Genomic DNA, 26,148 nt, shown 5'->3' on the forward strand with positions numbered 1-26,148 from the left:
AGCTCCTGATAGAAAAAACTACAGCTTGTTAAAATGACAACATTTTATGGGTTCAATTGATTGGAGGAAACAAAAGCAGCAGAGTAGCTCAGTCTGATGGTGATGACTGCATGACAGACACTGAAAAGGGGAATCAGACTTGTGGCTGAGAAGAAAAGAGCCCACCTACAGAGGACCAAAAGGAAAAAATCTGTACAAATCTGCAAGAATCTTCTAGTATTGGTAAAACTGCTTCTGTGCCATGTCTGTAGTACATAGTGCCTAGAGCAAAAGCTGTTTTATTCTGTACAAAAAGTACATCCTTAAATGGAATTGGAAATAGTTCTCTTGAACAGTTTTATCACACTTTTGGTTCTGCTGAGATTAAGCTGGGAAAATATTTTTAAATTCAGTGGTCAAAAAACTAAGTTTTCATTTACAGGCAAGAAAACATAGGAAAACAGTAAACATGGGCATTTCATTATTTAGAGCTTTTTGTTCTTCTGAATTTTCCAAGAGGGTGTTTCAGTTCTGAAGAATGAAGTCCAGACACAGGATTCCCATGTACATTCATCTGGAATTCATGTGAGTGAAGCTAACTACTGAGAAAGCTGAATGGGAAAGCAAACCAAAAAGATTTCATTGATTTTGAAATACAAGCACTTCAAAGGCTTTAGCTACACTTTGGAATAAATAACATGAATATGACTGGTAGTTATTGGGATTTAATTCTTTCACTTTGGAATGAATTGGGAATAAAATCAAATTGGGTTTTCAGAGTAGTAAATAAATCTATGTACCACATACATCTTGATACATCCCAAGGAGAATATAAAGAACTTGATGATTTCAATTTGCATTTCAGACTAGTTGAGTCTCATGTTTTGAATAAGGTGCTCACTGTTTTCTGACTATGCCTCATACTATGTTTTACAGGGAATTCTGGATGTGCTGGACACAGCTGCTGGAACAGACTGATTAGGTACATTTAACACATGTATCCTCCTGCTAGGAATGGAGCAGTACAGCTGGGAGTCTAGTATGAGAAAAAGGTTCTCCATTTCTCAGTAGAAATTTTTTAAAATTTTTCATGATGTGCCCACCACGACCGAGGTGGGAGATTAGAAGCAATGTGTGGACATGCACAGTTATGTCACTGTTACACCACCTTGGATTTGCTAAAAGCATTTTCCTGAGCATGCAGCTGTATCCAAGAAATCCTTCTGACTGACCTGTGGTATATCTTCTCCTCAATAGTCCCTGCAGTGAGCAGCCTATACACAGTCACCTCTTTCTTCTGGCCTATCCTCCAAGCACGTTCCCGAGCCTGGAACACAAAGGTTTGGTTACCAGATATGAGCCTCTCCAACGTGTCTGACAGAGAGCTAATGATAACACTCTTTCAAACTTAGCTTGGACATTAACAAATACTTCAAGAAGTGGAATTTCTAGAGCATAGGATAATTAACTCAGCAGGACAGGAAAAAGATCTAGAAAGTCTCCAATTGTACCAATCTATGCAAAAATTGCCAATACATAGATTATGTTAAAATCAGAGTTTTACCTAGAATATGTACTTTACATAGACTTATTCCAGAAGGAAATTTCCCAATAGAGTGTTAACACACACCTTTCCTTTGAATTTTTCTTCTTTAACTTAACTGAAATCTTTCCTACAAACATCTTGAACCAACCACTAATACAGAGCACTGTAAGTCAGACACTTGCAGAACTCAGAGCTACACAGGATTGCTATAAAAAAGTTTTTTCCTCTCAAACTCGTAAGCACCATATAACTGCTACATGATTTGATAAAACAGTCTTACCACACTGTGAGATGAGATAATGAACAACTTTTAAAAGCTTAGAGCAGCTCTCTAAGGTCACAGCTACGTATAATCTAGTGAGAAAGCCAGTGTGAGCAGCATCTGCTCTCCTCTTCTCACCCTGCATTATCACCACCAACAGTCCTGCCTGTTCAAGAGCTTACACAGCTGTACTTTCCCTTCAGAAACATCTGGTTTTTATTTTAAAAACACAGGTCATTTGAACTGTTTGTTTGACTGCACTGTAACTAACTACATGAATCAACAATATTGAAGAGTGGTAAGGTATAACAGCATATACCTTATGCTGGTGGGAACCACTTCAATTGGCTTTGCCACAAGAGTAATCATAATGTGGCGCTGCACCCTAAGTGACCATTGCTGGGAACAGCAACTTAGGAAAGAGCAACATAGTGCTTTACACTCTTTGAGGAGATAAATGTCATTTCAGCTTCAGTTTTATTTCAACTCAGCTGGTAAATGGAATGTAATAAATCAAACTCACCTGTGTGTCTACACTGGGATTCCAGTCAGGATCATAAATAATAACCCGGTCAGCACCAACCAAGTTAACTCCAATGCCACCAACACGAGTTGTTAGAAGAAAAAGAAATATGGATTTATCCTGCGATACAAGAGAGAATTTACTAAAGCAAGAATTAGCAAAATGTAACATTAAAAAAATAATCCTTTCCTGGATTATTTTATCAACATTATAGGCAAAGATGCAAAGGAAGCCAAGAGAAGGAACACATTTTCCTTGCTCATCTAGTATTTCTTTTGACAAATAAAAGTAGTCTGATCTAAATTTCATTTACTGTTATCCAATAAAATTGCTTTTCCCCTTCTCAAATGTGTTTCTTTCCTTAGCAGAAAACCCAACTTTATGTATGAAATAAGAGATTACTTTTTTCCCCTCTCTTACAAATACAGCAGTTTCCCTGAACTCCTCAGGTTTGTGTCTCCAACCTGAAGTAGTATATTTAAAAACAGAAAAAAAGGAATGGAAGAATTCAGTCATACTCATTAATATGTATTCACGTGTGGGAAGGAACATCTCACCTCATTGTATTTTGTTACAAGAGGCTGTCTAGAAGCTACTGCTGTGGTGCCATCCATCCTGAGGTAGGAATAGTTTCTGTATCTCACAAAGACTTCAAGTATCTGCATCATCTGTGGTGATGGAAAAGATTTAATGAAATCCAGATGTGAAGACTGAGCACCTGTGTGATGAACCTGTAAGAATTTCTAGCACTAACTGCAGTGTCAATCAAACAAACAACAACAATGAAAAACCTGAAACACTTAAATGACAGAAAAACAACTTATGTAAATGAGGCAAAAAAATTTCACAGCTGAATGCAGTGGAATATTTGAGCTTGATTTGGAAGTTCAGGGCCATAGCTCCAAGACAATTAAGCAGGCTGGTGTGCAGCATCCCAAGGAAATCCACAGAAGGAAGACAAAACTGTGAGTACACAGGGAAAACAAACAAAGGTCACTGCCTGTGCCACTGTCCTGAAGGGAGCGATTCTGAGGATCAGAGGTGCACAGACACCACACAGAGCATGAAAAGTGATACCAACTGTGTCCTGGAACTACACAGCAGGGACAGCCTGGGACCATGTGGGCACAACTAATACAGCTTTGACCCAGTGTATTGAAACTGGGCCACTGCCACAATGCTCACAATGCTGTGCCATTTCAGTAAAGCTTACTGAGTTTGGGAACTGGTCTCTGATTATTCCAAAGAGATCAGTCATTTCAGTAAGATATTGATTTTATGAGAAAGACCCTACAAAAGGTGGTTCTACTTACAGGTTTTTTGGAACTCTCACACACGTTTGAAGTAATAGTAATAGCTAAAACTAAAAACAATAGCTCATCTTACCTGTCTTGACTGAGTAAAGAACAGCACTCTGTGACCTTGCTTGTGCCATATTTTCAGCAAGGATTCTACCACTATCATTTTTCCAGAACGTTTCCAATATCCAAATTGATTTGGATCCTCCGCTTCAGCATCTGGCACACTCTTCAGAAGTCTGGGACTATCAGCAACAAAGTCAGGGTGATTGCAAATCTTTCTCAAAGTTGATAGTCCTAAGAGAATCTAAAGAATACAAGAGAAAAATATTTATTTTTTCATGACAAATACTTGTCCTTATGGCTTGTGGAAAAAAAAAATAAACAGCAATAGATTAATCCACTCACCATTAATGTTTATTTTTAATAATGTTTTCATGCTAATACTTGCTTAAGGGAAAGTTTTAGGAAAAATCAGTACAAAAGAAAGTGATTGAAATTTTATGTACTTGTGAGCCTATTCTGGTGACAATGTTAAGGGAATTCTGCAACAATATCCACACTAATAAAACCAGTCCCTCCCTAGCTGTTAGGCCATGTTTTTCTCACTCAAAAGGAAAAATGCCACCAATTTCTTTCTTGAAATCATGAAATTATCATGTCTTTCCTTCCAGTTCCTATCATATTAGCAGGTAACTTAAGACAGACCTTGAGGATAGTCAGTATGCCCACCAGAATGCATGATAACAAAGAATAAATGAATTAACATATTTGAACAAACATACAAAACTGAAATTACCACTTTTGATGCCATGTTAGGAGAATTCTATTCAGTTATTCATTCAATAATATTACAAGTGTTATTTATACTTCTGAATATTCTGAAAAATGAACTAGCTTGAAACAATGAATCCCTCTATCTTTTAGCACTGCAAGCTGGATGAGCCTGCCCATAATTTATGGTTTGTTTTTTACAATGCTGTTTTACAGCTGGGATTCACTGTTGTCATCACAGAATATCTAATAAAAGCATTGACATTTACTGTTCAAAATTTTCAGATCCCTAGTAAATATGAAAGCCCATTTTGTAACATCTTAGGTAAATTTCTGCAGAGTCTTGTACAAGCTATCTCTAAAAGAACAAGCTCCTTAAAGAAAATTTCACTGGGATAATTAAAATGGCTATGCACTTGAAAAAATTTGCCCACTATACCTTTTTGAGATCTGGAAAATTAAAAAAAGTCAAAACAGTAATAAGGTCAACATGTTCTGTGTACAGGACTGCAATATATATGGCCATGCTGAGCATACCACTGACTGGAGCCACTGGGTATGCAGCAAGAATGGATTTCACAGCTCACAAGACAAGAAAATATGGTGAATTACACATTATAGCCAACACATAATACCTGTCCTCCTACTAACAAGGACTAAAATGGAAGGGAGACACATCCATTGCATGCATAAAAATGTCAAACAAACCAGATGTGTGCAACATAGGAGCCACAGGGTATAGCAGATTTTACACAGGCAGCAGCAGCCAGCAACTGAAAACGTACCCCAATTATGCCTTTCACTTGGCCACAGCAATTACAACACTTTCATTATGAGGATGGAGGCAGAAGATGTTGAGAAGTGACTAGTAACACAGTAACAAGGATGTTTGCTTATTTGCTCTGCTTTCTGTTAATACTGTGAAATCATAACAAAGTTATCACACCTGAATTGTACTCCCAGGAGTAACTATGCTTTTCCTTTGCTTCACTTGGGCAATTGGTTAAAAGCATGAATACAGTTACCTACAACAGGTCATCCAAAAAGCAGAATTTGTTCCCAAGATTACAAACATACTGTGAAGTTCATTCCATTCCTACTTTTATCTGGTCATGTCGGTACATACGGATCCCTAACTCAAATATATCTCATCTAACATTTCTGAGAAAAAAAATGGACAACTACAAAAACTGAATAGAGATCAGTGTGTTTGCTTCCCCTACTGCTCAGAATTCAGTTAGAAGAGTGCAAGGGCCAATCCATGATTTTATCCATCAAACCATACCTGTCACTATCCTTATTAATGCCCACCTGCATGTCTCCATTGAGAATCTGGTAAACTTCCTTAGAGTTGATGTAATTTTGATAGATTTGACGCTGCTCCTCTGTCAAACGGCAAAACAGGACCTACAAAACAAACCAACCACTCAAGCCCAACCTGTGGGAATTTTAGAATTTTACCATGTGCTACAGTGAAAGTTCAAAGATGTGTGACATACTGAAATACTAAGTCAAAGGATACTGCATAGAAATCACTAGAAATAAAAAAAAAAATAAAGAATTCAAGAGAATGAACATGATCATCAAGATGTGTTTCATGAGTTTTATGTTCTCTTTCCCAGTAGTTAGATCTTCCCCTCAAATCGCTTTAGTTTTGGAAGTGCTGCCATTTTCTAGTTTTAATGAGGTAACTGTGCAATGTTAGCATTCTCTCAAAGCTGTTTATAGTAAACTCTTTCCATTGTGCATCTGTCACCTCCCTTACAACTTGCAAATTCTTAGAAGTTTAGCAGATGTGGTCTGTCCTGTCTTTAGACCTTAAGCATGAAATATAATGATTTCTCAGGTGTTCTGACGGGCTAAAATTGAACAAAATCACTTCCTTGCATCCTGCAAGGCACCCAATATTATGCTCTATATCAAACTGATGTAGTGCCCTGTGACTGGCGAGAGCAAAAATCAAATTTATTTAAAGTGTCTATGATCACATTCTTTAGATTAAGGAGCCCAGACTCTTTAATATCTAGACATTAACAAGTTGGTTAAAAATAGTATATAGAAATTAAAAAATTGGTTAAAACAAGATCATTAGGCTGCATATACACAGTATGGCCTATTTATTTATTATGTACCTTTCAGCACTGTCTTACAAAGACTAACATGTCTACTTCTCTTTTAAAGTGAGAAGACAGGAAAGGAGTCAGAACAGAACATAAATGCCTGAAGCACTGAAACCTGAAGAAGCAGCTAATAATTACAAGTATTTGTAGGAATTTCAGTTAACCAATACTTTCAACCTCCTCTACTTTGAATGAAAATGTTTCCTAAAGAAACATGGCACCTTGTAGTAAAGCAAACAAGTTTCACACCACAAGGCTAGTATTTTGAAAATTTATTATAATGTATAGGCCAGCTAGCTTGCAATATGAACAACTGCCAGCAAGTATTTCTGTATTATTTGCTGCCCAAATTAATCTTTCTAGGACAGGAAACAATGCTGAATTGTTTCCTGCTGTACAAAAGGAAACAGACAGACAACTCATTTCAATGCACTTGAGACCCAAGGGGACAGCATTAAGTAGCCCTGACTCCACTTCATCTACCCTTTACTTTTTAGATAAGTGAACTCATATAGACCCTGCAAGACAGCAGTAATTTGATACTCAGTACAATGGTGAATGAATATGAATCTTGAAAGCTCTGCACCTTATCTTTAGTTAAACCACCATTTTATCTGCTACTAGCACAAATTATTTCCAAATTTTCATGAAAGACTGAGTTTTGGGGAGAGTGAGGACTCAGATCTAGTAGTGAAAATAAGCAAACCTGTTCATTTTTATCTGGAAGTGAAAGGCTCATTTTTACATCAGCCTTCATTCTTCGCAGTAGGTAGGGGTTTATGGTGTCCCGTAACACACATGCACATTTGTATGCAGTTTTTACCTGAAAAAAGGAAGAATTGGCACAAGTTGTATTTTGGTTCTTGATATTAATTCCAGCAACTAGCAAAATTATAAAGTCAGCAATAGGAAAATCCTAATAAAATTGGATAATAAAAAAAAATTAAAAATTTTAAAAAATAAAATAAAAAGAAATAATATCTATAGTTTCTGTTCAACACAACATGAATTGCAATAAAATTTATGTTAGCAACAATAAAACTGAGTAAGGAAGGCTTCCTCAGATACCTCAGATTACTCTTTAAAAGAGACCAGAATAAGATATTTAATTTAGAAACCAAAGAAAGAAGTGAATATAAATCTGTACAAAACCAAGATCCTCATGAAAAAGTACTAATACATATACTGAAGATCAAAAAAGAAGCCTGCAGCAATGGTGGTTACCAGACAATAAGTGAAGATTAGTGAACACTTGAGACCTCTAAAAAAACATCAGAACAAGAAAATCCCCATGATCACAGAAACTAAAGGTCAGTCTGGCCCTAAATGGGGTATGCAGTTCTATAAGGGGTAATGGATGTGTGAGATAGGTATTAACTGTAATAATGGCTAAAAATACCTTAATTTGTCTTAAAACAAGGCAAACAATATAATAAATTATTGATATATAAAAACAATTGAAAGACCAACTTAGTACATTACTAATACTTATACAAGAGAAGTACTTAAACTTGAAAATAAAACCTCAGCAATGCATGCATGGAAAAACATTAAAAACAGTAGTTAAAAGGATACAAATTTAATAGCATTTATATGAAACTTAGTCTGCAGATTATGATGCAGACAATTTATTTACTATCTAGTTAAAACCAGAAAACTATTTAAGCTGTCCTCAATATTGAGAAACACAACTACAAAGATTAATAGACACTTATTGAAAATAATTTCCCAACTAATTTTTTGCTTTCAAAATTAGTTTATCTACTTCCAGACTTCCAACACCTAATTTAGCTTTTTAAAATAAAAACTGTTTCTAGACAGGATTTCAGGATTCCACTTACTGCATAATCTGCCAAAGCTCGATAGCAAACAGGAAAGTTCTATTTAAATACATTAAAATGTGAGATCAGTCACCTTCCATTCCAATCTGTTTATCTTCATATCAAAGAATACTTCTAATGACCTAAACTTTAGGGCTTTTGACAAGAAAACCTTGTATATAAGGTGCATTCCTGTATAAATGAAATGGTCTCAGCTGAATGATTTTTTTACACAAGCAGCAGTAATGCATACACACAGCTCTTTTTTTGGTTAGTGTCTAGAACATACAGCTTTAAGGACATTTAGAAGTTGATTTAGAAACAACAGTAATGGCTGGAACAGTTTTCCTTCAAGCAAAATGATATTTTGGATGCATTTACCTGGACAGGAGAGGCATTGCAATATCCTCCCATGGTTATTGGGACAGAAAACTGCTCCATGAACACAGGGAGGGTTCCCAATTTTCCTGGGAATATAAAGTCAAAGAGGGACCAGAGCTCCTTTAGGTTATTTTGCATAGGGGAGCCAGACAAGATGATTCGATGGGGTGTGCGGAACTATTAATAAAAACCACAAAACCAAAAGAAAGTTATTTTCATGGTTCCTGGTGTATCCTGCCTCCTACCTCAGAGGATATTCACCTCCACAATCAATAAATTCTCATGCCAAAATATGTGGACTCACAGTCATGAAAAAAACCAGATTTTTGCAATACACTGTTCACAAACTGTTAGCAGAAAATTCACACCAGCAATCTGACATTTATCAGTACTGATAAATTACTATGCAACTTAAAATTTTTAATTTTTTTCCTCTAGAATACTTTGTAAATTTACCCATGTAAATTCATTAAAAATGTTAAGTAAGTTAAATAGTCAAATACAGACCATTTTGATGTATGCTTTTATTATTTTTTAATGATCAAACATATATTTTTATGATAGGCTACTAGACATTGGAACCTCCTCCAGAGCACTTTAAATTTATTTTTTATAAAGTACCTGCTTGCATGCAAGTGTGACTGCAGCATTTGGATTTCGGATTTTGTGACCCTCATCCAGAATGACATAGTGCCAATCATACGTGTGGATGTTGTCTTGCATCAGACGAATGTACGAGTAAGATGTAATTAAAATCCCATGGCATGAAGCAATTTCATGAATTAATTTCACCTAAAAACAAAAGGTGAACGTTGTCAGTGGGACAGAACCCTCAGGGCTACACACACAGAGATTTGCTACCCAAGGTACGTTTATAAGTAATATAAAAGCAGATCTATAATTTGCTTTGCAAAGAAAATAAGTATATGCAAGATTTTGATTATATTATTCTTAGCTCCTCTGTGAACGATATGAAGCACTTGAATACTGTGTTATAGCAATTGAGAATTTACAAAAAAGCCTGGTCAGAAGGAAACAGTGGTTTTTATTTTAAACTTTTCAAAGGTAATGTCTGAAAAACCAAACATTGTATTTGATTAAGGTAATGGGTTTCTTCAAGTTCTCCTATATTCTCTTCACAAACCCAGCTTTGTGTACTGCAAGCAAGAATGTTAGAGGAAAATTAAACAAGTGAAATACTGAAAAACAAATACAAAAATCTATTTATTTAATCCTAAATTCTGTCTAACCTTTCTCATTATAAGATTAACAGAGTTGCTACCAATCTTCAAATTTTTGCTTCTCTTGCAAGCTTTAACCTTTCCCCAAGTTTTTACTAGCCTTTATAGCTGCAAGTTATGTAGGGCAGGGACAGTCTATATAATTTTTGACAGTGTTCAGGACTCATCTTTATTGCAGTTATCCTCCATGTATGAATCTAGAAGACTTAAACAGCAGATGATGAGAAGGGAAAAACAGAAAGTACAACCACCACTAAATTTGCTGAAGTCAAGACAAAACCATTATTACTAGAAGTGCCTTTTAATTAAAACACAACCCACAAAAAACAATTAAAAACCAAACAAAAGGGAAAAACCTATGTCAAAAACTCAGATGGTGTCAATATCCATGACCTTTTACTGTAAAATTACTTACTCACACACACTCCAAGATTCAAAAAACTCTTTTAACTGTTCAGGAATATCTGCTTTCTGATTATCATCTCATGATAAAACCACAACACATTATTTTATGTTGGTATCACAAGTCTCAAGAGAATATGTAATCTTTAGAATAATTTGTATTACAGACAGAGTAGGATTTCTCTGCAGGTGTGGACATCCAAAGCTTAATTCTACCTGGTACATTATCCATAGTCTGCAACTTTTCTCAAGTCTCAGCAATGGTCTGTCATAGAATATTGTAGACATCACTACCCAAACACTTAAGACAAATCATCTCGGGTGATTTAAAATTAAAAGCTTGTAAAATATGTAACCTCTCCTAATTTTTGCAATTAATAGGGTATGTCTGCAATTAGCCTGACTTACAGAATGCTATACTCTTGTCATTAAAAGATGTTTTGTGAAAGTGCTGCTGTTATTATGGAGGCTCAAGAGACCAATCCCTCCTAGAGGGCAAACAGTGGACTCGTAGAAAACAACAGCCATAAATCACGCTGTCAGGTAGCAGAGAGAACAGAAGTGAAACACAGGCACATGAAGGCCATTCATTGTAAACACACCAAGGCAGAATCCTAGTCAGGATTTACTGAACCTGTAATTAATTAAAGTTTCCTTCAAGCTAAATTTTTAATAAACAAGGATTTGTGCTGACAATGAAGAAACAGAACAACACAATTTTATCAACTCACACTACAGCACTTACTAAGTCTCATTTTACTGCATTGGGTACCTTTTCAAGGTTGCCTTCACTTTAAGTGCAGTTCTTGGAATAATTCTAAATATTTTAAAACATGCTAATGGATCTAATATTGGGTACAAACTCTTGAGGGTGTGGCATTTTATAATTTAGTATATTTTACAATATTTTGTATATAAAATATATTAAAAATATATAATATATATTTATGTATATATTTTATTTCTTCAATCCACAGTTTTCTTGTTTAGTTAGATTAAGGCATGTCTAAATTTTATTTTTTCTTTGGAAATACCCTTCAATGAAATATTTCATGTGTAAAGTCATCTTGAAATAGATGGTTTAACAGCTGCAAGTATCATGAACTTGATAATTACTTTCTAGGGCTGCATTGTGTGTCCTGCATTTGACCAGAATAAGAAAATGCAAAGTTACACATTTATAAACAGTATGTGACTAACATCAGAAGGAATTGTTAACCTCAGTGATACCCGTTCTAAAGATTAGGAAATTAAAAGTTCAGCCTTGAACTTAAAAAATACAGCCTCCTTCCATATGTGATATGTTAAACATGATAACCAAAGTTCATGCTGCCTCTTACATTCTATGATTTACAAATGCTCATGTGCATGTGCATTTTTAAAACAGAAGTTTTAAAACAACAGGACAAACCATAGTAGGAACTTAATAGCATAAGACAGCACTTCAGGACATTTAGCCACAAATGCTATACCTTGTTCAAACTGAAAGCTGACTTCACAGGGGAAGACTATTACTTAAATCTGGTTCCACCTACTGCTCCAACTTAAGCACATTTATCATCCTAGAAAAGCTAAATAATCTTCTGTAATCACACATAATAATAATTTAAAAAAAGAGCAAGTTTTGCATTTCATCTGAATGCCTTAAACAAGCTCAAAAGTCTTGGAAATCCCTCCAACTTGCTACTGTGTCTTCCTTCAATCATCTAAAATACCAATCTGTCTCCCTTTATAGATAGCTGAAGACCTTTAGTTATAGTCCAAGGGGCAAAATGGGAAATTTATATTTCCCTCCTTTACTGTCAAAATTTTCTACCATTGTTATTTTAGAAAAAGATTAATGAGTGTCTCTTTTGAAGCTTTGCATATGCTAAAAACTCCACAAATATTATAGTAGTGAGATGTCTCAATGACTGAGCTGAAACAGGCTGACAAGATTTGCAGCCAATCTGGCAATCACAATTCAGGCTGCTATTTCATACTATTACTGTGAAAATCCTAAAACTGCTTGCAAAGAAAATCAAAACAGACTGGTAAAAAAGGTAAAAATCAGAGAGCCTTTCACTTACCACGCTGCTCAAAGTCCATTTGTAACACTAAAGAAGTGTCACTAACTGAACAGCTGTGGGAAGTATTGCCTAGAATCAATTTATGATGAAGCAATCAGAACAGATGTCTTCCCTACTCTTCACTGTCAAGTGAAATACTTCTGTGGGCACCTTTGAAGAGCTGGGAGACAGGCTCTTGTATCAATGCTTGTGCATCTTAGAAGATACACCAGAAAATGCCTATTCATAAAACCAAATGATTTAACCAATGTTGAAAGATTTAGTATTTGCAAAGATTTCAGGATTCCTGACAATGTTATGGGAAAAATTACATCCATCCATCTCACCTAAAATATCAACTTAAATTTTATCAAATGAAACTTTAGCTGTTGTGTGTTTCTGCTATGAAATACTGTCCTGCCTTATGGGACACTTGTCATTGCTTAACCCTTTTTCTCCAAAATTCTTATCCAATAGTGTTACAACTAATCTTTGTCCTTAGAATCACCTATGCCTCTTTCATAGACTTGTAGAGAACAAACTGCAATACTGGGTTTTACCACAACCTGCTGGCCAACCACTACAGGATAAGGTAGTCCTCAAAATCTATTAAGATCTTCACTGACGATCCATTTAGTCTGGAGGACAAAAGTGTTCCTCCACTGGTTCAGAAAATTGTAGCCCCCTCAGAGGCTGAAATGACCTTTCTCACTCCAAAGCTGATAACAAAGTTCAGTTCCCCAGTCCTCTCCTGGAGCTGTCCAACATGAAACTCTTCTCATTTACTTTATGATAAACTAGGATACACAAATAGAACAGGTGAATGCTGGAATCGTCTGTTAATTCCAAACAAGCCTGTGCCACACTGAGACTACAGGTGAACAGGGAGTTGGCTGTTGGCTAAGTAAAATTAATCTCAAAGAACTTATGCAGTTTAACCACTCTTCTAATATTTAACTTAACTTATTCTTTTATGTCTTATGCCAGAGCTTAATGGCAGAATGGTCCCTGGATGAGCATTACAAAGTTAAGATGTGCAAAAGTGGTCTTCTGCAATGCCACAGATTATCAGCAGATGGAATTGCTGTAAGATCAGAACTAAAGTATTCATAATGTATTTTGAAAAGAAATCCTAGGCAGGAGTAAATCACCTGTCCTGTATTTTATGTGATATATTTTCAGTGTACAAGTGTTACTTATGTTAATTTATTAGTAGCAAATTTTTACTGCAGGTATAGGGGAAATAAAACAGGAAAGTTGGTTTTTTTCCTTACTTTCACTTGCTCTTCTCTGATTAAGAGGCATCTAGGAAAAAAACGTGCATGTGGTTAAGACCTTATCAGTGACACCTGTTTAAAGCACTGTTACACTCTTAGAAGATGAAGCATTAGGTTCAGTTCTCTAAATCTGCTCAAAAGTGCTTACATCTTCAATTTTAAGTTGTTGAATATGTATTTGAAGGATGACAGTGGGAAGGTGAAATCTTGAAAACCTTACTATTCCTGCAGATGGAAAAATTTGAGTCAGTCTGTCAAGTCCATTAATTAAGAAACAGCCCAAAATAAGCACACATGATTTAATTTAGGAAGACATGCAACCGTGTTATTGAGGTCAACAGACTTTTAGGGCTTGAAAACACACCAAGTTAATTGAACAACAGGAAGCTATTAGCACATTAGAGTGTGCTACTCCTTTTTTGCTAGGTACTGTAACTGCATCAATTACTTCAGAATACGTTTAATCAAGTGCAATTAAGCACCACATAATCTTAATGTTATTACAAGAAATTCAATAAATATTTAAAGAGAAATTTAAAAATGCTTTGCTGAATCCTGAAAACTCATTTAAACATCTGAAATATGATGGGGAAAAGAAAAATCTAAGTTTTCCTTGCTTTGTTCCTGCAAGGTACCAAAGTTTCAAACTTCAGACAAGTCAGGCTTTCCAACTTAAGCAAGACTAAGAACATGTATAAGAAGAGACTGTCAAAGACAACGGAAAGACAGACAAGGCACTGCTGGAAACAATGTAACCTAACAAAGTTACTCTTTCATTAAAGAAAATGAGACTGAGTGATACCAACTGGCAGCAACCAACTGAAGAGAAATTATCCACGCATGCAAAACACATTAGATATCAGATCAATGAGATAGTGATGCAAAGAAATGCAAGAAGAGGATTCACAAGTGCTACAAGCATTTATCTGGTGTACAAGCAGTCTAGTCAAACTCCTAGAATGGACTACAGCACAAGGAAAACTCAAGCAAGAAACCTGTTACTATGTTTAATTTGTTCAGGCAATACAAGTCTTCACCATAATAAACATTCTATGTCAACCCTCTTTTAGTCCAGTTTACTATGAAATCTATACAAGACAATCAACTTTTCGTTCTTTTAATACATTCAGAAAAAGGGCACAGGAAGCCCTTTTCTACACAGAAGCATTGAGCAATTAAACAACAGGGGATTTTTTTTTTTGCTAGTGACAAAAAAAAGGCCTCAAGAATTACAAAATGAACATCAATCATTACCTTACTCTTTGTATAAGAACCAGTTTCATGGAGCACAGCAACTCTAAATGGAGGCCACCAAGTGTGGAATTCTTTTACCCACTGATGCAACACAGTAGCTGGACAGACAATCACTGTTGGACCCAATCCCTGGTACCTAAAATAGAGTATTCAAGGAAAAAAAACCTTGATGTGAAATAAATAATTTGTATTAAGTGGCTCATTAAAATACACACATTAAAATGACATATTTTACGGTTTAAGTGGAATATGAGAGCTATGGAAATTAATTGGCAATTTGTTTTCCTGGAAGTCTGTTTTTTAAAGGAAGATGAAGAGGGTACTGCTAAAAGAATCCACTCATTGAACAGTTAATGGATGCATCTATCAAGCTAAACAGGAATAGAAAAGCTCCAAACAATAAGGCATAAGGGAACTTCCTCCTGTGATATTACAAATCAGGTTTTAGTGACTGCTGTTTCTATAAGTGAAATCATTAACAAGCAATTATTTTATTACTTCTATTATACAGAATGTGTAGCTAGAGTCTCACAAATGAACTTACACACAGGTGTTCTGCTTCATGTTGATAATATACTGTAATCTCATCATCATAGTTTATTGATAAGACAAGGACTCTAAAGTGCAGACTATATCATCCATGGATGTTGAGATCTGAGCTTGGCTCAAACTGTCTCATAAGTTTCTTATTCGTATTTTTATTTCTGTTTCTGAGAATTACTAAAGAGGTCTGAAACAAAGCCTTTCTGTATATGAAGTTCAGAGCTGCTCTTAAGAAGGGAAAAATCCCTTGCACACCAGCCAAATAAAAAATACTACTGCCACAAATAAATACCAACAATCCTGTAAGAAATATATGAAGTGGTGGTTACTAGCAGTTATTTTTCAAATATATTTGCTCTTTAAAAAATGAAAAAAATAACTCTGCAAACAAAGGCAATAGCTTCAGTTATCATACACTGATCTGTGTCTATGTACTATCCAAGTGACACTAAATAAACAACCCAAAAAATCACAGCAGACATTCAAGATCACACACTGATAGCAATAAAGGATTTATCAGACAACAGCAACACTCTGCTTAAAAAAAGCCCAAACCCCTTAACATCTTCAGAAACTGCTGACATGAAGAAATAATATTCTTTATCAAAAGCTTATACATATACAGAGAAACAACCTGGACATTGCTTATTATGAACGAATACTATAACATAACCTTACATGGTCTAATTAAAAAACTTCCTGCAATCCAAAGGGAAGAAACAACTTGGAGACATGAAAAATAACTTCAACTACGCTATGAATCCAAATAATCACTGCTACTACTCTTAAAAATACCTAAAGCAAAAAAAGCCAACTTTCCCAGAACATACTAGTTTCTTACTCTTCATGGGTAGTAACAAAATACATCTGTTTATTCCCCTGGTCTGTTTTCACACAAGCTCACATGTAAAGTTTATCCAGATTTCCCCCCCCTCAGCTTACACAAAGAGTTCACACCTCCTTGGATCAATTTTCAGAAACTCCACTCCCTCTCTGCTTGGCTGTGTGAAAACTCTTCTCTGTCTAGTCTGACTCTACCCACTTTCCACTAGCTAACATTTTATTATTCTCCTGAGAGCTTTTATTTATTTATATAAAAGAGTCATCTAGCTTCTTCCAGTCTGAGCTGTTCCACAAAACAAAACAAATCATATACTTCTGCTTGCTACACTTGGGAGGCAGCTTTCATTCTCCTAATCACTGCAACACTGCAAGATCTGCTCTGCTGCCTATCCAATTTATATTTGTTTTCCTTGAACAAAGGTGACACTTAAAACACTCAAAACCAAAGTCTTACTAGTGCCTTGCACCAAGATAATAATACTGCCCTGTTCCTACTCCAAATATATTGCCATATTGTATTCTGTCCCTTTTTCACAGCTGCATTGTACTAATAGCTTATGGTCAATGTCATATTTGGTCAATATAGCCAAATATCTTTCTTCTTCTGTTGCTTATAGTTCTGTTCTTCTGGTTTATAAAGCCCAAATTCAGAAGAATCCTTTATTTGTTGCTATTTAATTGGATGCAATTGGAATTGCATGTAAGTTCAAATTCCTGCAACTTACTACCAAGAAAAAGCAAACTGTACTCATGCTATATTTATAATCTTTAAACACTCAAAAAGTTTGCACAGGAAAACATGTTTCATTATAACGTAAAGTTGCCAAGGACTGGCAAATCATGTTTTCAAGCTGAAACAATAACTAACCCTAGTGAAAATAAGAAAACAGGGCAGCAAGAGCAACACACTTTTTCTGGGGCAATGGATTTTTATTTACCTAAGCACCATGGAAATTAATCTATGCCACTCAAAGTAGAGATTGAGCTGTTTATGTTTATGTCTCAGTATCCTGAAGAGCACAGACGGGTAAATAATCAGTGTATAAACTTTCTGTCAGTTTCCCATCTGAGGTTTCAAATAAATGAAGGCAAGTCTGTGGCGAAAGGTTTTTGTTACACACCAAGGTAAGGAAACCCAAGCTAGGCTGGAAGACACTGACAGTGCTGAGCACACAGCTTTGTCCCCTCTTAGTGCTGGCCTTGCAGAGAGGCTGCCCAGGAAGTCTCCTGCCTATCAGACTACACTCATCCAGTAGAAACAAGTTAACCAGTACTACTGGTAACCAGTATTACTGCCTTCTCAGCCCAGGGCAGGAAAACACTTGACTATGAAAGATGAAGTTGTTTAGACTGTCTGCCTTACAGCATCACACACACAAAATCAGAGCAAGCTTCACCAATATATTAAATCTTGTTTCCCTCCATGGAATTACTCTCATGATGGACTTAATGACATGCATCAGCCAAAACATGAAACTCAACACATTATCTTGCATGCAGAAAGAGCACTGCAACTTAGGTGGGCAAATTGCAGTTTGCAAAAGGCAAATTGATTTTGACCTTTTCAAACTTTTACCGTAGTTTTGCACTATTTAACAGTGTCAAGAGATGTCCCTGAAGGATTTCTATCAACTCAGTAGTCTCCCAAGTGGGGTAGGGAATATAAAATAATCTGTACAATACATCCTTAACCAGGCAGCCATATTAAAGTAAACCAGCTGACCTGAGTGAGGGACCTATGGAATTTATTTTTATATTAAGACTATAGTAGGAAGCAACTAGAGAGAAAACAGGAATATTTTCTCTTTAAAGCATTATTTTACAATTCATGTACAAGCTAAATGTAATTTAAACATACCTCTACATTAAGGTAATTATTTGTTTAGTACAGTACTATGATAGTTGCTAAATTTCATGTAGCTATTTACATCAGGTAAACAGGCCAACAGAAGTAGAAAAATCAACTACTATTCATGTGCGCGTTTGCAAATCTGAGGATACAAACAAGTAATTCCACCAATGAAGAAGAAATTTTAAAGCATTGTTCAGTAACAAAAAACATAAAATACCTTGTAAGAAAGGCCAGTCACACCAGCATATGTTTTGAAAAGCAGCAACAACAAAAAAACAAAAGCAGATGGAAATTCCTCTGCATAAGTTACTGGTTTTACTCTTACTAATAATTTTTGGCATGGATAATTCCCTGCCCATCAAAAACTCCAACTTTCATTGCAAATCAGCTTGCTACTTCCTGTAAAACATTTACCTGGTGGCTTGCCAGAACAAATATTTTAATGTAAAATTTAATAAATGGAACTGAAGGTATTACATCTAATTTAAAATTCCATATTGTGTAAACTATTGATATTAATGTAATTGAGTTTGTAAACAATCCATTTGTGGAAGGTAACCTTAGACACTGTATTGACCCAAAATATCTAGCGTGGCTCATCTGCAAAATGAAGCATCAATGCCTGGAATTCATTAAAAGTGTTACATGTTTAATTTTTCCTGCCCTACAGCTCCATTGTCTCGTAAAATTTTTCCTTTGATGTCCCCCACTAAAAGAATTAAAGGAATATTGTAATTGAAATGTCATTAATAATTCACAGGACCCTCCTCCACCAGTAATACATCTGATGAAATATTAATTGAGCTCCACAGACTGACAGTCTGCAGAGAAGCACTTGCCTGTAATTTGAACCACGAGTCCTCATATTGCTGTAGCTCAGACCTGCCAAGAAGGCAATTATCTGAATGGTCTTGCCCAATCCCATCTCATCTCCCAGAATTCCTCCTGCCTGCTGGCAGTGCAATTCCCAAAGCCACCTAACACCTGTCTGCTGGTACCTAAAACAAGGAAAAAGAAGATGGCAAATGTTTGATAATACAGATCATAACAGAAAGTACTCATGAATTAATCATTTGGCAAGGTTCTCATACCAGTTACTGTAACATGCTGGATGTGTGTTTTACATGAGTGCTGTATTTACTAGGTCATACATTTTTGATGCACTCAGACATTACATGTGACTTTTGTTCTTTATGCAACACTAAAACATTTCTAATTAAACCAACAGTCATTGTAATTAGAGGGTATTTTGTTTCATATATATTTTAAGTGCTAAAAGCAACTTTGAAAGTTACTCTTATGAAGCATTAGCTTTTCAGAAAAGACAAGATGCAAGGGTCTAGCAAATAATATTATTTGGAACATACTCCTTGAAGGGAAGGAAAAGGTTGACTTGTAAGGGGTACAGACTTCATACTCTAGTACAAAAACTGATCACGTCTGCCAAATCATGCTTTTTTAAAACATAAATTTATTTAATAACATTTAGTCTCTTTCAATGAAGAAAAAAACCAAGACTAAGCGATAGAAACTATTGCAGTGCAGGGGATACAGCAGAGCATTATGTGAGAGCATCAGGGCAGTTTCTACTCCCAGTCCTTCACTGGAAATAGTACAAGCAACAATGTAAAATACATTCCACTTAAAAGAAGCAGACTAGAAAGCAAGATTTATGACAGCAAGCTAAAAAGGTGAAGATAAGATGCTGGGCTGAGAATCACTTTAGGACATACCTTTTTATAACATGAAATAGTGAGACCAGTAGGAATAACGTACCATGTGTGGGGTTAAATTGAAAACAAAACAAATAAATGAAAAACTATACCTTTAAATCACATTTAAAAAAATCAAACAAACACCTCAGTGCCTTGTAACTTACAGGAAAAAAAAGGTTACTAATAATTTTCTTGATGGCATGCATTTCTGGAGTGCAGAGCACAGCAAAGAACAAAACACTTTTTAAATAGGGGTCATTCATTTTAGGTGATTTCTTCTGTGCATTTCAAAATCCTGTTTCTATCCTTGAACAAATAATATTTAGGACTACTGACAGCTAATGACACTAGTGTCTACAAAGTACTATTAAAAATCAATTTGTGATGAGTTTGGTATGGATTTAGAGAATGCTAAATGGAGACAAACAAATGGCTTGAGTAGTTAAAAAAAGATGATCAAAGAACACATCTAATGGTTCAGACATCACACTATCTGCTGGTGTCTCAAAAGCATTATGCCACGAAGCCCTTAAGAAACCCTTTTATTAGAAATTAATTCACCTTAAAATGCAGCAATCTATAAAACAACTATGAAATGGATTGCAGGATTAGCTATAATTGGATTAAGATGCTATCATTACTACATTTTATGAAGACAAAACATCTTCTGAAAAACATTAAAGAATTGAAAATAACCCTAATTCCAGTCAGAAGGTGCTCCCCCAGACAAATGTTCAGCATGTCTCTTCAGAAGACAACTATTCAATAACTTCCGAATACAAACTGTATGTAATCCTAAAAAATAATACAAGAGCTTTAAAATTAGATGAATTTATAAACATATTTCTCCCTCTCTTTCCTTCTTCTGAGAAAGTTTCACAGTAGATAATTAAGCTTGTGAAAAATTCTGCTGCATGGTTATATAAAAACATGAAAGATGCAGGTGCTGTTTTTGTATGATCATATAAACAAGCAATGTAACTATCCAAAAGTTAAAGGAACTCCATTTTTGTGATTATATGGAAAGATAATGAATTCTTTTCAACCTTACACTTTTATTGCACCAATTTTTATGAGGTTTTTTGGTTTGGTTTTTTTTTTTTTTTAAATTCCAAAAATATTCTGGAAGTAAATAAAAGTGCTGCTGGCCCTCCAAAATAGTTACATTGTATTGTATTGCACACGAGCAATCATGCCGTGATGCATCAAAATTCACCACAGCAGAAACCAGAGTTCAGCTGCATTGTTGCAGAGACAAAATTGTGTTCCAGATTTATCAGGGAAATCACACACTGGAAGCAAACAGTGATGAAGGCTGTTTTCTTTTTCATAGAGAGAGCGTTCTTGCAGGCTCATGCAGATGGAAAAAGGCAATGTTTGCAGGTCTGCTCAGTTTTGTTCCACAGCAGCATCCATGTTATTCCTGATCAATATTTAGCAAAGCAGACAAGTGTGCATGGAAGAAACAGACTGTCCACTTTAACAGGCTTTCCAAAAAACAAACCTGAGGGTCTCCTATTTCCAGCATGCGCTAACTTCTTTGGAATTTAACTATGCAGGATGATCACTTTAAGTACATGCTATACATGTCCTTGGGCCAATATACTTCCCTGTTTTGTAGTAAACTTGCTCAGAACTCCACAGTTTAATGCCTATTGACTATGGGCTTTCCTACACTGGAGATTTCAGCATTTAAGTTACAAGTCAGACAAATCATTCATCGCAATTGATCTTTCTAACCACTTAAGAAGTTTTGCCAACTGACTCATGCTTGCAGGGATACCCTTCATTAGTGAGGCTTGCATCTTCAAGATTAATTTTTAGTGACTGCTCTATTTCATTTCCCTTTGGGTTGCTCAGACCACACATCCGTCCTCAAGATGAATACTTGTGCAGTACCTTCACATAAACAAATGGAGACCACATATTGGCTCTGGATGGTCCCAGCAACCAAGGCATTAATTCAACCCCATTTCAGAGCTAGTGCTTTCCTTCTGAGGACTACAGGACAACAGTAATAATTTCTCTGAGGTCAAGACTAAGTGGTTCTCTTGGAAGGGTTACCACACACACCCATTATAAACCAGGGCTTTCTACTACATAAGATCTTAACAGACTTTGCTTTCAAGAGAAGAGAAGATTTTCCTGCTGTGTGAAATGTTGCCAACAAAACTGAATTCAAGCCCATTATGCATGAAATTTAAGGGAGAGATTATGGATAAAATTAAGTGGTTAGCTGCTAACTTGTAGTTGTGTTGGGTTTTTTTTTTGAGATGAACTTGAAAGCATCACGAGGCACTATGTTTTAAAAAACTGAAACAGAAAACACCTATGTTGAAATCTGTAATTAAGCATTAAATAACTAAAGAATGAGTTGTAGAGTGTTTTCCATCTACCAGAGGAATTAAGAATTTACTCTCTATATTTTAAAATTTTACCTGGCAAAACGTTCAAGATTATTTTATAATATGAATTACTAACAGTTACTTTGAAAAGACTTTCAGTAGTTACTTAAAGAAAAAGTTCTCCATATTTTCTACTGGCAGAAAATTTCACTCCACTCAATCAGAGAAACACCATATTTCTTGTTTTCTTTTATCACATCTTAACATCATCTTATATTTCAAAGTAAAATTATTCTACCACTCCACACCTGAATTAGGAACAAGCATATATCAATAAAAGAATTCATTTATACAAATAGACAAAGAGCGCTTCTCAATTCATAGTTTAGCTAACACACATTTACAATATTCACATCAGCCAGTTATCACCTTCACATAATTGCATTTTGTGGTCACAATAAGTTTATTTCTTTGAAGTTTGAACCTGAAATCTTTTTAAAAGAAAGAATCCTATTGAAACAATTGAAGCAAAGTTGAGGCATCATTCACTGAAGCAAAAGTTACAGCAAAGGTTATCTGGAACTCACTATGACTATTACTACTAATATTATTAACAGTATACAGTGGCATTATACTGAAATAAAGTACACAATACATACTTAAAAAGCTTTTTGAAGAGAAATCCTGGTACTTTGAAACCCTCTTCAAACTCAACATCACTTTCTTCAGAAAGTTCCTCAGCAGTTTGATGTTCTTTATCCTTCAAACGTTCTTTTTGCCACTTCCTGGAATAACACAAGGAATCAACATTCAGTTATAGCATGGAAAAGATTCTGCATGAAAATGACACTGAATTTTGATCAAGTAAAAAACCCAAAAAACCCCACATAATCTGATGTTATGATTTAAAATAGTGATCCTTTGGAGGAGAGAATTACACAAGTAAAGGCTTGAGATGTCTGGTATATTAGAAAAGGAACATGTTCTATAGCTAGTTACATTTTTTTAATTTTCTATAGACAAAATTGCTAACATAATGAAATCAACAGCTAATAGCACCAAAAAGCCTTTAAACTCCTAAATCTCACTCCCCTTAAACTCCCCCTCCACCAAAGTATTGATAAAGTTTAGGTGGTCCGAAGCTATTTTATTAATTTACTTGAACACTTAAATTTAACTTCCTTCTGTAGAGAAAAGTGAAGTGTATAATCTTACACAGAAGACTCAGTTGGAAACATCACCATATTCAGGGTGACATGCTCTAAATCTGTAACACATTCATTATTAAGATAATGAGTTTTATGAGGTTTTGGAATTACAGTGTAATTTGTGGTTTGCAGCCTCAACTTATTTGGACTTCAGGCAGCTTAGAGAATTACCTTCCTGTCCCATCATTCCCCCACTGCTGAGAAAGTACCGAAGGATCTTCAACATTCCAACAAAATGATGAACCTGTGTTTCAGTGACCCAAACCCATCTGCCTCTAAAGGTAAAGTGTACTCTAGCTGGCTATGTACTACTCGACCAACAGCGCTTCATTGACAATCTGGTGCTTGCTGGAGTTCTCTCCTGGAAGTGCCATTTACTGCAGGCACACTGAATGTGGTGGATAAACGGATGAAATCCCTACAGAAACTGGCAAGGCACACCACAGATTAAAAACATCCATAAGCTACTGTTCTGAATGCAGTGCAAAAGCAAACTTCCACTTAACAGTCTCTGCATACCTGGCAAATTTAAGAACGCTTGTGTTAGGAACAAGAGAGCAGGGAAGAAGTTCAACACTTCACATCCAAGCAATACAATCATACACTCTTTCTCATGAAAGAAAGCTGACTGTGTGAGGTTTCTATATGGACTTTTCAGTAGTACCTTTTGAGAAAATACTTCAAGTCTGCCTTTATGGAACTAGTCACAAACTTGGTATTGTTCTATCAACTCAAAATAAACACCACCATCTCCAAATACACACAAGCTCCAATCACTGCCAAGAATGAAAGCACTGAAAAACTAAGACCACACAATGCTGGTCAGGTTTCGAGAGCCAGTTTCACTGAAGCATATTTTGATCTCTTAAGTCAAGATGTCTTCAGAAGCAAAAATAATGATGGGGGAAAAAAGAGCATATCCAGGGAAAAAACTAGATGAACAAAGACAGCCATCAGTTTGCTGTTTAAAACTGATGATTTGCTAATGTTTATACAGGATTCTTCTTATTTCATTACATAAAATCATGAATCCAGCTAAGTTGTATAAAAGAACTTACTAAAAACACATGAAATGTCAGTGTTTTCCTCTTTTATAAACCTTTCCTAACAGGAATGGAAATCTCTATCTTAGAGTAGCAGTCTGCTAAATTACAAAATTACACTCGTGGTCTGCAGTCTAGCAGGCCGGTATGACACCTTCTAGAATCATAGCATAAGAATGCATTTATGTTTCTTTCAGTACTACAACGTTATGCTATCAGGCACAGAGGGTCTTACTTTTTTGAGCTCCAGAAAAAGAAATTCGAGTTGAAAAATGCTGATAATCATTGCTTCAGACTGCATCACTACTGTAACTGTGACATGCCACAACTTGATTATTTCATCTGACTGGGTTATGACAGGACTCAAACCAAGGAAGGAAACTCCTACTTACCATACTAAAATCAAAACAGCTACAGATTACAAAGCTTCTAAAGAGACATGTAGGTAAACAATTCATACTAAATCCAAACAGGGCAATAATTTGTACAAGAATTTGCTATTAATTTTATACTCCAACATGAATCACCACCAGCCAGCACAGGAGCAGCAGCCTCCCCTGGGAAGGAGCAGATTGCCCTCTAGTGTGCATTGGGAAAAGTGATCCAGAAACAACCAAGAGGAAACTACAAGGTAAACTCGAAGCTGTCCAGGAATTTAGGTACTTCACTAGTACATTTTCTCCAAGAAGTGTGACCGACATTGGGATTTCTCCTAAAATTATACATGGAAAATATATAGAATTTGAACTAATAAACCCTGTACTTAATTTTCCTGAAAAATATTTCCTTTTTACATGCTCTGTTACTTCACTGAGGTACTACATCTCTTCCAAATATCTAGAGGTTTTTAGCCATCAATTACCAGTTTAAAGAAATAGCAGCAACTTGTTATCACAAACAACTTTCAAAGTTTGAAGAAGCTATTCAGTTTCTGAAAGGCTGCGAGCTTAATGTAACACACACCATTAAGAGATTCTACACTGAAACGTCATTATTTATAAAGAAAAGTGTAAATATCCAAATGGCTGAAGCCATGGGAGGACAAACACTATTTCCAAGACCAAAGTCTCTTTAAAACAGAAGCATGACCTTTAAGAAATCTATCTTATATTGTCCATTGTCACTGACATAAATGTTATTTTATCCCTGAAAGTGAAGTATGAAAGCCATATATCATACAATTAAATTTCTTCTTAATATAGGAATGTATTCAGATACTAAGCCCATTTCACACTTATTGCAATACCCTAGAAAGAAATTCTGCACCCAAAACAGTAATGAGCACAATTTAAGTTTGTTTGGTTTTTTTTTTTTTAAATGCAGTCAGGAACCAAGCTGAGTATTTAATATAGTTTGCATTTGTGAAGCACAATATGTTTTATATTTTATACATCTAAGAATCCCTTACAGATTATTCTAATTTGCTAAATTGACGCATTCAGTATTGCTTTTTTGATCTAACTTTTTATGGTCTATATGGGTGGATTTAATTGGTATGTCCTAACAGATGAAATACATGCAGTTAGTACCACAAGCCTCCCTAAGTAAATTTAGACTGATGTAGACAATTACACACTTGAGTTTAGAACAAAAGGTGTACTCAGTGAGTGAGAGAAAATATATCTTCATTTGTGTCCTGGCTTTGTCACTTTAAAGAGCAGTAAGAATGCTTTA

General features: G+C 35.5%; 1 protein-coding gene across 1 annotated transcript in view; it reads right to left on the reverse strand.

Moving 5' to 3' along the window:
* Positions 1 to 26,148, reverse strand: part of ERCC6 (ERCC excision repair 6, chromatin remodeling factor) — a 43,323-nt gene that overhangs the window by 5,743 nt on the left and 11,432 nt on the right. Inside the window, exons 6-16 of the mRNA XM_066554912.1 lie at positions 22,883 to 23,008; positions 19,003 to 19,161; positions 14,926 to 15,061; positions 9,325 to 9,495; positions 8,704 to 8,880; positions 7,209 to 7,325; positions 5,694 to 5,789; positions 3,697 to 3,915; positions 2,868 to 2,978; positions 2,311 to 2,430; positions 1,212 to 1,306 (exon numbers count right to left, since the gene is read on the reverse strand). Of these exons, the coding sequence (XP_066411009.1) occupies positions 1,212 to 1,306; positions 2,311 to 2,430; positions 2,868 to 2,978; positions 3,697 to 3,915; positions 5,694 to 5,789; positions 7,209 to 7,325; positions 8,704 to 8,880; positions 9,325 to 9,495; positions 14,926 to 15,061; positions 19,003 to 19,161; positions 22,883 to 23,008 (1,527 nt within the window). The remainder of the gene's footprint in view (positions 1 to 1,211; positions 1,307 to 2,310; positions 2,431 to 2,867; positions 2,979 to 3,696; positions 3,916 to 5,693; positions 5,790 to 7,208; positions 7,326 to 8,703; positions 8,881 to 9,324; positions 9,496 to 14,925; positions 15,062 to 19,002; positions 19,162 to 22,882; positions 23,009 to 26,148) is intronic.

Source organism: Molothrus aeneus, chromosome 8, assembly GCF_037042795.1.
Source record: "Molothrus aeneus isolate 106 chromosome 8, BPBGC_Maene_1.0, whole genome shotgun sequence".
NCBI lineage: Eukaryota > Metazoa > Chordata > Aves > Passeriformes > Icteridae > Molothrus > Molothrus aeneus.